The sequence below is a fragment of the Meriones unguiculatus genome, chromosome 2, assembly GCF_030254825.1.
Source record: "Meriones unguiculatus strain TT.TT164.6M chromosome 2, Bangor_MerUng_6.1, whole genome shotgun sequence".
Classification (NCBI taxonomy): Eukaryota; Metazoa; Chordata; class Mammalia; order Rodentia; family Muridae; genus Meriones; species Meriones unguiculatus.
The window spans coordinates 97426072-97442401 of NC_083350.1; the positions used below are offsets into that span (position 1 = coordinate 97426072).

Consider the following 16330-nt stretch of genomic DNA (forward strand, 5'->3'; position numbering starts at 1 on the left):
TCATCGAGGAAAACCTGGTGGCTGGAGAAGCTCCACCTGCGCCTGCAGGAGCTTGCAGCATGGTTTGTTCATACCCCGGCAGATCCGGAAGCAGAGAGCTAGCCCAGAACTGGACAGGAGCCTGCCATGGACATGCAGCCCCATGTTCCAAAGGTTCCATGAGCTGCCAGAGTCACACCACCACTGGGGGAGACCCAAGTGCTCAAACCCGAGCCTGTGGGGGACACCTCACATTTAAATATAACATTCACCCCAAAACAGCCAAATCGAACTGATCTACAGGACAAGGTGAGAGGGCAGGGGGAACCAGGAGCTTCCACATTCCCTTTCCCAGCGTGCCAACCTCCAAACCACCCCAGTGTGCTCACCAACCCAGAGTTTTCCAAACCTCATTATTGGGGCCTGGAGTGTGGAGACTCCACTGCATAGATATGGTTTAATTAGTCTTTGGCCTTCGGTGATGAAATCGGATCCCCATTCCCCGCTCCCCAGAAGTTGGGGTTGAGACTGAGGATTCCAGCCCTTTAACCACATGGTTGGGACATGCTGAAGCCATCTAGAGACCCACCAAGAGTCATCTTCGTAACACAGCTTAGATGTGGTTAAAGGAATATCAGAAGACAGTCCTCTCCCCTGACCACTGAATGATGCAGGGTTGGTTCAACATATGAAGTCAATAAAAATAATCTACCACTTAAACAGAAAAACAAAAATGGCATGATTATCTGAATAGCTGCAGAAAAGGCCTTTGACAAAATGTTTTCATGATAAAAGTCTGCGAGAGAGTAGGAATGGAAGGACACATCGCAACAGAACAGAAGCCCTACATGACAGACCCGCAGCCCTCAAAGCAATCTCATTAAAACCAGGAGCAGGGCTGCCCACCCTCCCTGAGTTCTGAAGCTGTGCCTGGAACTGAGGGCAAAGTCCCACAGTTCCATGCTGACTTTCCCACATTCGCTACTGCGAGCGTCTGGCCACTTCAGTACCTCCAGACCAACAGGATGAAGCTGTCTGCAGTGCCCACGAGGTTCCCGCCTCCCACCACTTCCCCCACGTGTTGCCTGTGATCCTGAGACACCAAACCACACCCTGTTCCTGCAACCGAAGCTTCCCTTTAAGCGACCAAGCAGAAGGGCGTCCAGAAATTCATTCCTAATTCCACCTCTCTTCTGGTGGGCCTGAACATTCCCACTTACTCTGCACTGATCAACTAAATCTTCTAAAAAACGAACTCGGACATTCGCATTTTAGTCTGGTGCTATCTGCCTTCTTCCCTCAAGTTCCGTCCTTTTGGAGAATCGGTTTAGCTCCCACCCTCCTTTGTCTCTGCCCCTTCTGTCATCTTGAGCTCCCCTGGCCCACAGAATAGGGAGCTAGTCTTTGGATCCCAGGGGAAATTTCACCTCCACCGTGGGATTTCCCGTTCCTGTGCTTGCCCACCCTACTTCCCACCGTACCCCCTGGCAACCCCTTCCCAGAAGTTACTGGATTTTAGCCATCTCTATATACTGCATGGAATTTAGCAGAAGAATTTTGCATTAAAGAGGACTTTCCTCGTTGTGTCAAACAGAATCCAAATGGTGCAGCTTGGCTTCTGGCGTTGCTCTGTACTTCTCTATGGAGGCTCTGCTTCCCAGGCAAACTCCATTTGAGCTGACTTCAGGAGAAAGGGCGATCCCAGCTCACTTCTTACAGAAGGTGTTTTATTGAATTAGACAAAGCAGACCTGGGAGAAGACTGCCACAGTTGAATAACGGAGGAAGGAAATGAACCAATTCCTGCTTTGGGGAAGTATATAACAGCTGTGTACCCAGCTGCAGAGGCGAAAACAATGGGCGTGGGGAACCTGAGGAACTGTGTGCGCTGAAACCGCGGTGAATATTCCCAAGAGAGATGGGAGACTGTCTCACCACTACAGTTATTTGCATGATCTCTTTGTAAATGTGACTTCAAGACCCCGACTGCTTTAGGGATGGGGTTGCTTCAGAGAATATTCTATGCAGAAAATCAATGGCTTCTTGAATGATTAGAAGGCAATCCCAAACGAATGAGTGAGTGGAGCCCATGGCTTCTCCAGGGATGGAAGCCTTCCTTTTCTATTGTAAGAGTTTACTTTCTAGAAATTACCTGCCCTCCACCTCAATAAGATTTCCATCGTCACTGAAAGAAATATTCATCATTTTCCAAATGAGAAGTCGTTTACTATTGTGTTTACTTTATTCTCTCAGTTGAAGACAGCTCTTTAATAAAATATATGGAATATTGTCAAACGAAGACTAAAATGAAGTTGTACCTAGCTCAGTAGACAGAACTGAAGTAACAATTGATTTAAGTAGGCAAACAGGGTGTGTCAATGAGGTTTCCTGAAGCCTTGTAAAATATAATGTGTAGAAAGCAATTCTACCTAGCCTGTACTTACAATTGTGGGAGTTATACAATTGCTGCATAAATATTCATTGCGATTCTTTCGTGAAACCAGATACAAATGAAACAAGGTAGGTCAAATATCAGATGTATGTTCTAAGGAGGACAAGGAGCCAGCCCCTCCTTGTGGGCATCACTGCACATCCCAGATCTCGCAGAGGAGTGGGGTGAACTTGTGGTCATTCACCCTCCAAGACATCAGCATCTCAGCGTGGTGATGGTTGAACGTCCGAAGTTCCGTCAGGCGGCCCAGGAGACAGGCAAAATGCTGCGGGTTCTCTGGCTGGTAAATCTTGCACAGTTTTTGTAGAACATCCAGCAGAGGCTCCTGAAGCTTTTCCACTGCCTCTCTATCCTTTATGTATTGTCTATCTATTTGAGGGTTTGAAACAAAATAGCAAGATAAAAGAAAGTGAAAAACACTAATTTGGAGTAATTAGGGCAATGCCTAAGCTTTTCTAAAATGTGTATTTATAAATGTTGTACCCTTAAATTTACAAAGTTTTCAGTGTGATGAAGTTACTTGCATGCACACACACATGCAATATAATACAAACATGTATACATGCACTCATATACAATGGGCTTAAATGTAGACCACGCTATGGAGCATCAAATGCTCCCAGGGGTGTCTCTGGACTCCTTTCCCAATTAAAGCCCTTGAAGGGACCCACACAAGTGTGAGCCTGATGTCTCAAGGACATCCCCAGCCTTCCCGAGCCACAGGACAGCCACACGCATAACTCTAGGAGGCTCTGCCAAAAAGCTTATTTTTTCTCAATCACAATTTTTAATACCCAGAGAATAGCAACTAGCATCTGCCTATTTATCACATATAAAAAGGCACAATATGTTCTACACACTACGAACACAGTATCAATTGCACCCAAATCATTACAGCCAAGTTTGAAAATACGTTTTATGCAGAGAGATATTCATTTCTACAACTGGAAGCATACAACTGTACAAAGATTAAGTATGTCTCTGTAGAGTCATACAGTGGAACGTAATGCCTACCTTTTGACAAAAGCCTACTAAAGAGTTTTCTAAAGGACAGAATGATCTTTGCTATATTATAACGAATAATTTTTTTTTTTTTTTGCTATCCCTGCTCAAGCATTAGTCTCCCAGAAGAGCCAGGCTCTTCTCCTACCTCATCCTTCATATTCTCATTCATATATTTTTTTTAGATGAATTCTCACTGGACAGCCCAGGATGAGCTCAAACTTGTACTCCTCCTCCATCAGCCTCAGGTGCAGAAACTACAGGCACGGGACACTGTGTCTGTCTGTTATTATTATTATTATTATTTAGGAAATTTGTTTTCTTCCTCACTTTTCTAAAACAATAGCCTCATAGACTATCCACTATCCAACGTACTCGTAGCGTCTAGAGCCATATTCGCTATGTAGGAGGTAATGGGAAGTTACTGAAACCATGAGGGTAATATTGTTTGAAATAATAATTGAAACGTGTATTAAAATGTTAACAATCCATGTAAGTGGGAGAATTGTGGAGCATTTTGCTTTCTCTGAGTTTTTTATGTTTTCTTTAATGCTCATCCATATGACCATACTGAGGAAGAAGTAAACGGTATAAAATTCCAAATATAACAGTCAAGTTACCTGGAGAGAGGATGACGATTGCCGTGAGCAGTGCGTACTCCTCCTGGGTCATTTTCAAGTCCCCAACGCTTTTGTAAAAACTGAACATCGGGGTTATATATTCATCAGAGATGCCTGCATAAGAAAGTTGAAGAAGCATAGTTAGAAGGAGAGGTTTTTCATTTTAGTTATTACTGTGGTGAGTGAGTGTGTGTGTGTGTGCGCACGCGCATGTGTGTGTATCCATGCTGAGGTCAGGCAGGGTACACCTTTGTGGAGGTGGTCCTCTCCTTCACATGGATTCTAGTGATCAAACACATGTTATCACGCTTCCATGCGTGCTCATTCATTCAGTTATAATATATTTACATCTCAGCCAAAGGCAATGTGTTGTAAAGATCAATAAGCAAAATCTTCAGAGGACAGCCTCGTATCTGATGCATTTGTCTGTGAATTCAGTACTGTCTTTGTTTAGCCACCAGTGTGTAACAACAGGTGATAATGTTCTTGGGTTAGAAAAATTCCCATAATTGTACTATTTTCTGGGTGGGGCCTGTTACTTTAAACAATATCAATAGATAAACTCAAGATGGAGAGCAACTGAAACAAAAGGCAGAGCATAGCTGTTCTTTGGTTCAGAAGTAGAGGCAATTGCACTGAATACATTCTTAGGGACAGGTTTGGATCTACCTGAAGCACCATTGCCTACCATGCATCCATGCATTTAGCAGTATGGAGCCACATTTTTCAAACTCAGTACTTCAAATATGAAAGATGCAAGGTAAGGATCAAACCTCTCAAATTTCTCCAAACCCCCTTCCGACGTGTCCATTTTCAGGGGTGGATATCCTTGCCATCCAGTTGTCCAGGCTGACCGCTGACAGTCTGGTGTGTGGTCCCTACAGTCCTCAATGCTTCTCCTCATTCCATGTTGCCTTGCCTCTTTACAGCTCTTGGCGCTGACTTAGTTTCAGCCGCCACCTAGTATAGCAAATGCTTCCTCACTCATCTTCCTGTCTTGTTTGTTCCTCTTTAATCCATTCTCTATCCAGATAACAGAATAACCTCCATGAACTTCAAGTCGAATACTTTCTTCTCACTCGTTTCACACCTTCAAATCCTTTCTATGGCTTTGTGTATGTGTATGTGTATTTCCCTTTGAAATGGGGCCTTCTGCCTCTCTTCTCGACTAAGACTGTAACAGTGTACACTGGGTCCTCAGTATGTACTACACTCTGTGATAGGTGCTTCTTGGCCACTCCTTTAAAGCTCAGTGCATCAAATATCAAAGACTCCAGGTAAAAACCAAACCATCACACCTGCTCCAAATCCTCCAAATCCACTCATCTCCTGCTGTTTCTTCATTAAGTTTTCTAAAACCCCTAGCTCAATGATTCTCAGCCTTCCTAACACTGTGACCCTTTAATATAGTTTCTCATGTTATGGTGACCCCCAACCATAGAATTATTTCATTGCTACTTTATCACTGTAATTTTGCTAATGTTATGATCCTTAATGTAAATATTTGATATACAGGATATCTGATATGTGAGAGGCAATGCCATGACTCAAACCACAGTTGGCAGTCTTTGGCTTGGTTTCTCTTGTTTGTTTGTTTGTTTTTTGGTTTTTTTTTTGTTTTGTTTTGTTTTTAATCGCAGTTCTCCTCCAGCCAGGTTCAACTTCAGTTTCCTTCAGCAATTCAGTTTTCCCAGCATCTGTACACACATTGCTGTCTCTGCTTGGAATACCTTCATTCTCTTTTAACTTTATTCTTGTTTATAATTTAAGACTTCTTGTGTTTTTTTTAACTTACTCAAAAAATATTAGTTTGGAGCTGGCTACACACCTGGTTTCATTCTGGAGGAGTATTGGCCAAGGAGTCAAGGAAATGGGAGAGGCTTGCTCATGAATGGAGATGAGGATGAGTGTCCCAGGATGGGTCCATATGAGAATCTTCTGCTTTCTTCCTTCCTACACCAAATTCAGCCACAGAACCCTGGCTGAACCACATCAGAATATGGCTGGATTCCCGATGCCCAAGAGTACAACCATCAGGTACACTTTATAGTCGGTCAATTTGTCGGTAGCCAAATCCTCATGTTTAAAAGAGTTTGAAGTCTCTTCCAAACTGAGCCCTTGGCCTTTCCCAGAAATTCAACACATCACACTCTTCTCCCCCTCCCTCACTCCCTGCACCTTTGATTGTACACTTGACCCCAGTGAGTCTCTCGACAGCTAAGGCTTTGTTTAGCAAGTGGGAGATCATATGGAAGAGTTCCCTTTATCCAGCTGCCACAGAACTGACTTGAGTACAGTACCCATGACCAAACTAGATCCAACTTAAAAGGACTGCAGCAGGAGCCTGGGAACACGGCTCCCTGCCTCCAACACTGGGGGTTAGAGCTTGTGAGCTGACTCTTGGCTTTGAAATCTGATTCCCTGATAATGGTCTTGAGCACATCAACACTTGTGAAGCCACAGTTTTCTCATCCATGAAATGTGAATTGTATAATGATAGTATCATGTAAGATAACACAGAGTATTTACTGCATACTTGCCTTGCAGTGAGCCCTCAATGGTGGGCCAAGCTGAGGGAGGAAGATAGCAAGTGCAAGAGCTGCCTCAGCTACAGAGCAAGGCCAGGGACAGCTGGGCAGCCAGTGGGAGCTGAAAGCTACTACGGAGATCCACAGTGGCCAAAGTGCAGAGAGTAAGCGACTGTGAGCCCGGTAGTAGGCAGTCCATCTGTAGCATTACCTCTACACCTACGGCTCAGGGGGGTTACAAGAGCCAGTGGACCAGAAGGTCAGCTATATGACAGAGTCTTCCTGACATGACAGGGGTGCTACACCCATGACATCAGTGGACATGCCAACATGGATGTGCACAATTTCACATGATAAAGAGTTTCGAGTAATCAATGACTGGTAAGAGCGGGAGAGTCCATTTTCTCCAGGGATGCTCCCCTGACAGGCTGTCCAATCCCAAGTGGTCTGCCCTAAACCTATATCTATAGTAGCAATACTAAAGCAGGTATTAAAGAAGAAGATGTTTTGAATTCAAACATTCAAAGATTATTTACCACCGTTAAGCCAATGAACAGCATTAACAAATTAATGTGTCATAATCTCAGGCCATTTTAGTCTAGATTAAATTTGCATCATTCTGCCTTTACAAAGCTATATTGTTTTCTTAATTTCATGTGTGTTGGAGGCTGTGCTACTGTGCCCATGGGAAGGTCAGGAAACACTTGGGAGTCAATTTTTTCCACCATGTGTGTCCTAATTTTCAAACTCAGGCCATCAGGCTTGACAACAAGAGCCTTTTCATCTGCTGAGCCATCTTGCCGGGCCAATATTGTGTGTGCACATGCATATATGTGTTTTAGAACGTCTCTTAGTTCTTCTCTTTTGACACAGGGCCTCTCTACACAGCCCTAGCTGTCCTGGAGCCCATTGTAAACGAGGCTGGCCTCTACCATTCAGGTGTGGGGATTAAAGGCCTATGCCACACAGCCAGCTAAAAATCATTTTACTTTCTACTGGGAATAAATACAAACGTATCTCATCAGTGACTTCCCTCAGAATTTTTCTAGACATCAGAGTAAAACAAAGATCTGTAACTTTTTTTTAACTAAAGATTTTCTTTGTACCTTCAGAAATTAGCAGTCTTGGCTGTAAGTGGAGGAATCCGCCTCTAATCCTAACGTTTGGAAGACTGAGGTAGGGGGATGCGGAGGTCAACGGCCAGCCCAAGGCACATAGCAAGACCCCGTTTAAAATCAAGAAAGGCTGTCTTCTTCACGCTGCTCCCATATTTGGAAAGATCACCTAAACTGCATGGCTGGGCCACAACTTTGCTTTGTTGTGTTTTTATCCTTTTAAAAAAGAACCTCAGTAAATTATTGAAGGTTTTTAATTTTTCTAACAGACTGATGTGAAACAATTTTTATTGAAATGTCTTAAAAAATATATTTGAAGGGCTGGAGAGATGGCTCAAGTGGTTAAGAGCACTGTCTGCTCTTCCAGAGGACCCTGGTTCAATTCCCAGGACCCACATGGCAGCTCACAACTGTCTGTGACTCCACTTTCTGGGGATCTGACACCCTCATGCAGACATATATGCAAGCAAAGCACCAATGCACATAAAAATAGAAGAATCAAAATACATTTGAATTAATTAATTTTTTTTTAAGGGAGGAGTTCAAGACAGGGTCTCTCAGTGTAGCCTTGGCTGTCTATAGACCAAGCTGGCTTTGAACTCACAGAGATTCACCTGCCTCTGCCTTTCTACTTCTTTCACCTATGCTTCTGGTGTCAACATACACACACACACACACACATATGTGTGTGTGTATATATATATATATGTATATATTAAATAGATTAAAGATCAAGCAAAGAAATGTCACAGAAAGACATGTCATATATTTGTGTATTTGTTACAGAATTTCTCTTGCTATTTGCTGCTGATCACACATGCTTTTGTTCATTTTGAATGTTTCAGCTTTGTGGATGAGCCATCTCGCTTTTATTATTTTGAATCACTAACTTTTTTACGAATGGCTGACTTGTCCCAGGAAGTCTCTTTTGAGAGTGCTGATCTGTGAACAGATGTCTCCTGAAGCGTTTGTGACCTGTTTCCTTGGAGCAGGTAACTAGAGGGCGAACAGCTAGTGTGTGGAGCAGAATGAACCCTTGGTTGTGAAGTAATGAAAGTCATTTTTACACACATTTGTTTACGTGTGCACGTACATACACACTCATGTGGAGATGGAGCACAACCTCATGGTGGGTTCCTTCTCTCTGTCATGCGGATCCCTGAGACCCAACTCCGATGATCAGGCTTTTTGGCAAGCACCTTTATCTGCTAAGCCATCCCACTGGCCGTGGGCCGTAACTTTAAATGCCATGGGATTTAGAGATACTGCTCAAACGAACTTATCTTAAGATGTTTAATATTTAGAATTCATATTTGATTGACAAATTGCCTAGTTTGTTCACCCTTCTAAGTCCTCAACCTCCAATGATGTTGCTTCCACTAACTGATGTTGATGAAGTTTGGGGAAAAATAAGTTAAAATTCTTACTATGATTGTTTTACTTTGTACATGTTAATGTATAAGTAATATGTAAGTTTTAGAAATTAGTTTTTCTACAAGACATATCAGGTCTTGTAGGAATCAAGTCGTTTCTAGGAATCAGACTTAGCCCCATTACTAAGGACAGTAACATAAACACCAAGAGTTGTTTCAAGTATTTGAGAACCAGTACTTTCCCCCAAAAAGCGTAAGAACAACACCATCCTGAAGGCGGCAGCCCTTCCCCATTTTCCAGCCTCCCTCTTCCTAATAATTTCCTTGATTGAATTTGCTTTGTTTTTCACTCTTAAGACCGAATGTCTCAGTGTTGACCACAAGAGGGCAATATCTTCTCTCTTTCTCTCTCCTCACTTATTTATTCACTTTACAGCCCACTTTCTCCTCTTCTCTGGGTTGCACCCTCCCACCCTCTTTCCCCATTCCCCTCTCCCCTTCTCCTCAGAAAAGGGGAGACATCCCCAACACCAACAACAATCAGGAGGCTGCTAGTTTCTAACTCAACCACAGACACTGTCTGAAAAAGTTTGAGTTGTAAAAAGAAAAATAGCTTATTTCTGCACCTGTTTCTGTTTCTTGTTTTCCCTTTGTGTGCGTGTGTGTGTGTGTGTGTGTGTGTGTGTGTGTGTGTGTGTGTGTGTGTATGTGTGTGTGTAGGTGGTGGTGGTGGTGCGGACTGTGACTGATGAATTGGTTCTTCAAGGATAAGAAATACTGAAAGAATAACCCATAGCAAAAACATTACTGTGCTTTGCTTCTCTATGTTTTGTGTTCTGAGGTGCTAAGCAAGTGTTCTACCAATGTATGTTTTAAAATGAATCATTTCTTTCCTGATTAACTTTCTAGTATTAATCAGGAATAAAAACAGGCAGCTTCTTTGGGTGCAGGAATCTGTATTATATGGAAGGATGTGTGTCAATGTAAGCCACATTTTCCAGTACTCTTGATGCCTCTGTATGATTTATTGTTGGTGATCTCAAGATAAACTGGATATCTTGTTTAAAGTGATGCTATTTGCTCAGAACCATGTAATTTGGCTTTTTCCTAGAAATGACGCCATTCCAATAGCATAGAGATTAGATCTACACCTGAACGTAGTATCCAAGCCTACGAAGCCTTCAGCTTTCTTTTCTAAGTTTTCCCTGGCCTGGTGTTTTCCCACAGAATAAATGGCAACCCTTGCAGGATCCTGAAGTTTAGTTTGCTCCAGCCCAAGATCCAGCCTCGGCTGGTCTCGTTCCCGTAACAGAGGCAGCAGCATCTTCAGGTTCTGCACAGTTCTGGCCACCGACATTAAAGGGACACTCTCCCTTTCAGCCGTGACCGTTGCTTTGATTGGAGACAGGGCTTATGGGCACTACCTGTTAACTAGAAGAGCTTGCCTGAGGGTAAAGCCACAGCACAGAGAGAAGACCAAGAAGCGAGCAGCTGTGCTTCCCAGCCTGTGCTGAGCCCCAAATACAGTGTCTGCTGCTGCCTCCTCTGCTTTTCATTTTCAGCTAACATCTTCTTACTTTCAAAAAGTGTTACCAGAGCCAGGTGGTGGTGGCTCACACGTTTAACCCCAGCCCTCGGGAGGCAGGTGGATCGCTGTGAGTCCCAGGCCAGCCGGGTCTACAAAGTGAGTCCAGGACAGCCAAGGCTACACAGAGAAACCCTGTCTCCAAAAACCAAGAGAGAGAGACAGAGACACAGAGAGAGACAGACAGAGACAGAGAGAGACAGACAGAGACAGAGAGACAGAGACAGAGACAGAATGTTACTAGAGATGAACCTCAGGGCTTTGGTACATGACTGACAGGAATTCTACCACTGATGTACCTCACAAACACACACGCACGTGCGCAAACACGCATGTGTGTGCACATGTAAGCACACATGCATGTGCGTAGGTCAGAGGTCAACACTGGCTATCTCCCTATATCACTGAACCTGCAGCTCAGTGATTTCTTTAGCAAGACGAGCCTGGCCAACCGGCTCCAGTGACCCTGTCTCTGCCTCCCCAGAACTGGAATCCCAGGCATATACACCCAGCGTTTAACACGGATGTTCAGCTCCAGCCTTTATGCTCACTGACAGCTCTCTCTACAGCCCCACTCCTCATTTTCTTCCCTTTTAGGGCCACATTCAGCTGGGTCTCCTGTTACTGTCATCCAGGATCATTCTGATGGTGTCTCTAACAAATGACATATACAGCTGGCTTCAGGGTTTCTCCCTGACATATAAGGCAGGGCCCATGTTAAGATGAGGCCCTGCACTCCTGTTCAAATGCTGCTTTTCTGCGATGCTTTCCCCACCACAGTGCCAAAGTCCGCTGCTTTCTTCTCCTTATTCATTGCTATCAGCCCTATCCAAGTCCCAGCTCTCCTCCCCACAGTATGAAAACTGTACTCAAATGGACGAGAGAAGAGACAGTGGCTGCGTCTCCATTCAGCCTTGTCCGGGAAGGCTGCTCCACAGGTGTCCCTTATTCATCTCTGAAATGTATCTCTAATAATTAGCAGCCTGGTGGAGACACAGACATCCATAATTTTTTGTTCAATTAGACAGTGTTGTGTTTTTCTGGTTCCTTGTGACAAAAGCAACATAGCTATAAAATATGATAAAGGTGAGAGATGTCATCGATGCAATGGAAGGGCCAGCGAGATGGCTCACTTGTTGCACAGTCGACAACCTGAGTTCGAGTCCTGGAACCCACCTCAAGGTGGAAGGAGAGAATCACCTCCACAAAATTGTCATGCACTGTGGCATGTGCAGACACAATCATAACATGTACATATAATAATAAAATACACATTTGTGAAGTGACTATGAAAGCATTATCATCATAGTAAGATGTGTTTCAAGTGCTTAATTCGTACCAAGTGACTCATTTGTGCCTCAACTGCTGACTTTAATTTTTAAAAGCATCAATTGGTTTAATAATTTTAAAATGGTTAATTTAAAATATCAATAAACAATATGCTTCACAGTAGCCCTTTGCAGTAGCAAGCGTTCATTTGGTCATATTGGGTCTTCCTGGTGGTTAGGATTCACCAGGCTTCGGACTGCCAGGTTTCTGACTGAACTCAACAAATTCTGTACATGAGTGCCTAGCTAGTAGGCACTGGGCATCACAATAGTGCCAGGACAGAGGGCCTCAAGCAATTCACAGATCAATGGAAGAAGCAGACACATAGATAAACACATAATGCCCCAAGGCTGAGCAAGTTCAAGGTCTTAGAAGAACAACAGGTCTGCCCAGAAGTATTAACAATATTGGCTCTTAAAATATTCCTAAGTTTTTCTTCATGTGAAGAAAATTTCTTTCTATTAGCCAGCCTCAAACTGTCTGTGTTGAAATTAACACACGATGACTTAAGTAAAATTAGAGGTAATAAGAATGTAAGCTGACTTAGTGAGACATTTGCCTTTCTTATAAACACTTAGAGATTTGCATTTTCAGTCCTTTGAAAAAGCCAATACTTGAACTCATCATTGTTTCGCCTGTTTCTCTGGGAAATGTAGTTACACTGTTTTCACCGTGTGCGTGTTTCAAAGGAAAAAAGAGGCCTTGTGCGCTTCCTTACATACAGTATCATCTAGTGGGGAACTACAGCTAGCTACAACTTCATCACCCTTATTAGGAATCCCTCATTTCTCTGACCTTGCTATCTGTAATCTTTTACAGAGAAGCAACTTGACATTGCTAGCTACTGCTTACATTTCTTTCCTGGCTGGAGGGCAAGGATGCGTTTTACTGAGTTTTATCCTGACTGGCCAAAACCCGGTAGCTGTTAGGCCTTGGAAAATGACAGGAGCAATACATAGAAAGAGCACTGCACTTCCAGAACACTGCACTGTACTCCTAGGTGTCTGCTGATGCGCTGAGCAGCCTTGACGCACAGGAACATGATTCCCACCTTCAAACGCCACTCAGACTGCTTACAAGACGATACGAGAAAGAAAAATAACATTCAAAAGTTTTAACTTATATCTATTGTGGGAATAAAAAAAGACTCCCCCCACCCCAAAGCCCTGTAAATTACAAGATTTACTTAATTTTGAAACAAAACAAGCCTTTTGATTTTATGAGATTATTACCCAGTGCCTTACCGTTGAACTGTACATTCACTAGAGTTAGCAAGCCCACCTCAGTCCTATCATGTTCTATAGTATTATATGATTATTTTTATTTTTACTAAAATGTTCAGCTTAGAAGTCTAGTTTGCATTATAATAGGACATTAAAAATAAACCCATTAATGCAATCAAATTGTATAAAACAACTCCAGCACAGACCATGTCAGCTTCTGTGAGCATAAACAAATACAGTTGCTCCCTTTAACTGACAATACCTCAGGAGATGGTATCTTTGTGTATATAATTTGGGTATAATAATAAAAAAGTGTGAATTCGCACAACAAGGAAATTAATTTTTATATTGTATTCTTACAGACTTCCATAGGCATCAACACGGCAATTTTGAAAGGTTGTGTTATTCTATAAATAACATGTAATAGAAATAAGAATTGCTACATTAGCATGGGAATAAAAAGTTATTCTTAAAGGTCATTTTGCAGGATCAGGTTTTGATTTGATGTGTGGATGAGACAATGTTCTGAGACTCTCCTGGGAGCAGGAAACTCATAAATATTAATAAATGGAAGAAACGCCATTATAGATAATAAAATAGGAAGCAGTGTGTGAGTTCAGGTGGTTTCCAATGTCGCAATATGGGGCTGGTATTTGGAGACAGTTTCTTGTTACAAACTAGAGGCATGCATATTTATTGACATAGATTATATTCTGGAAAACTTTATCACGGAACTTTCATGAAACTTGAAAAATCACAGCTCTGAAATTTACCACATTATAAGTAAAGGCTTTGTTTTGTTTTTTTAGGACTCTGACATATATTTAATGTGAAAGTACCTCACCATCTCTTACTTAGATATTCCATTGTGTCTACAGTTATGTCTCCTTGCTTCTGCTCAGCCCCTCCAATTCAGTATTTCCATTGCAGCCAGGAGGCTCTTCCTATGGTTTTGCCATGTCCTTGCATCTGCTGTGACTGAATTACTACAGCCTTAGACTCTCATTGCTTGATACATTCCTAACCATCCTTCATCACCTTCTGAGCCTATTGATTCAGTCTCACAGGAATGTGAGCACTCTTCTGTGCTCCAGTTTGCATAACTCTCCTTACTTTTGCTCTGTCGCCTTCTCTACTTGTCTGCAGTTCCCAAAGCAGGCACTCTGCTGTCCATACCTTCAATAACTGTACAGTTCCATGTGCAGGGCAGTATTCAACATGTATCTATTCAGAGCCAATTGAACAACTGCATAGAAAGACCTCTGCATGATGCCACATCACTCTACATTTCCACAACATTTGTGCAGGCAGCATCACACACCTGACACTGTTAAATGGCGCCAGGGCCCAGTATCCTTCTATAGCAGAGCTTCTCAGTCTTGGCATAGCAACATCTTGAGGTCCATAAATCGTTTGCTAGATATGAAGGGGGCCTGGCCCCTACACATCAGGTGCTAGTACTGTCCCCTCCCTGCAAGGTGGCAGTCAAAAATGCCTCCAGATGCTGCCAATGTCCAAAGGAGGAAGTGGATCTGCCGCTGCTGGGACCACCATGCCTCAGTGCACAATCTGCACTTTCAGCTGAGTTCACGCTATGCTTTCAAGATCTGTCCTGCCCGGCAAAGCCATTGTTAATAATAAAGAAGGGGTGTTGGGAGTTTGAAGAAGCACAGGTGATTGGTTTCACATCTGATTATGAGTGACTGCGGAAGAGTGATAATTTGGGAATTCTCAGTTGTGCTTGAAATGTGTGGTCAGCACTATAAGGTGAGCCAACCGCGCTATCTTAATTTTCGGGTTTAAGCAAGTGTTAAGTTGTACTCTGTAGGGTAAGTGATCTTCTCAGCTGAGGAAAAAGCTGAGAGCCATAGCTGGATGCTTGCTTAGCATACACAAAGGCCCCGGACTTGACACCCAGCATGGCAAAATGCGTGCATGATGGCTCATGGCTGAAATCCTAGGACTCAGAAGTAGAGGCAGGGGGATAAAGAGTTCAAGACCATCCTCTTCCATACAGTGAGTTCAAGGTGAGCCTGGGATACATGAGAACCTGCCTCAAAGCCACTTTCCCAAAATAAGCAAGGAATTGAGTATGTCCAACAAACATTCCAAGAAAGAATCATAATGATGGAGCAGAAATCTGAAGCTAAGTGCTGAGGGAAAAGAGGTCAGGTAAAAAGTAGTACAGTTGTATTAGGATAGCAGAAAGCTTGGTGGGTAAAGGGCTTGCCATGCAAGCCTAACCACTTGAGTTTGGACCCCTAAACCCACCAGACACAGTAGCACAAGCCAGGTTAATCTCACCACACCTTTACTGAGGGGTGGGAGTCAGAGGTGGGAGAGTTGCTGAAAGCTTGTAGAGTGACTAAGTCTGGTTTGGCAGTGAATAAGAGAGACCCTGTCTCAAAATAGACTGAAAGGCAAGGACCAACATTTGAGACTGCCCTCTGACCTCCACAGGTCCACCATGACCTCCACAGGTCCATCATGACACATGTTCCCGCTCTCACATGCACAGACATATACACACACAGAGGAAAGAAGTAGCTCAGCCAGTGGACAGAGGATTGGGAGATGACAACTTAATGGATGAAGCTCCTTAAAAGAAAGAGTCGCTGGAGTCAGAGTTGAAGAAATGGGTGAGGAGAGTTAGATGGTTGTCTTCTATCATGGCTTGCCAAAAACTAGGCACTGCAGCTTTTAGAGATGTTTTGTTATTAACAGGGTCTGTGTCTGGACATATATATATGTATGTGTGTATGTACATTTATATGTACACATACATACACCTATGTAATGATGCACTTTGGGAGCCATGAAGATGCCCTACCAGAGCACCGTGGTCTCTGAGCTACCCCCTGTGAATGTTAAGGACACTACAGCCACTGGTTGACCAAGGCCAGCATGTTCTGTGGGTCTGTTCAGTGGGCATCTCTGACCTCATCCCACTCATTGCCTAGCTTAGACCTCTTTAGCACTGTGCTCCAAGCCTTGTCCCAGTCAAGCCTTTCTCTCTTTCACCAAACCTACTTCCTCCCCTTTTATTTTTCAGAGAACTTTTCATCAATTAATCCTTTGAATACTTAATTCATCCTGGTCTTTTTTTTTCTTGTTAGACACAAAGC

General features: G+C 43.2%; 1 protein-coding gene across 5 annotated transcripts in view; it reads right to left on the minus strand.

Moving 5' to 3' along the window:
• Window positions 1-2198: 2198 nt before the first annotated feature.
• Window positions 2199-16330, minus strand: part of Nr1h4 (nuclear receptor subfamily 1 group H member 4) — a 71635-nt gene continuing 57503 nt past the window's right edge. For all 5 annotated transcript variants that reach the window (XM_021645702.2, XM_021645701.2, XM_021645703.2 and 2 more), the window contains 2 exons: window positions 4053-4166; window positions 2199-2799 (listed from right to left, as the gene is read on the minus strand). In XM_021645702.2, the coding sequence (XP_021501377.1) occupies window positions 2561-2799; window positions 4053-4166 (353 nt within the window). In that variant the 3' untranslated portion in view covers window positions 2199-2560. The remainder of the gene's footprint in view (window positions 2800-4052; window positions 4167-16330) is intronic.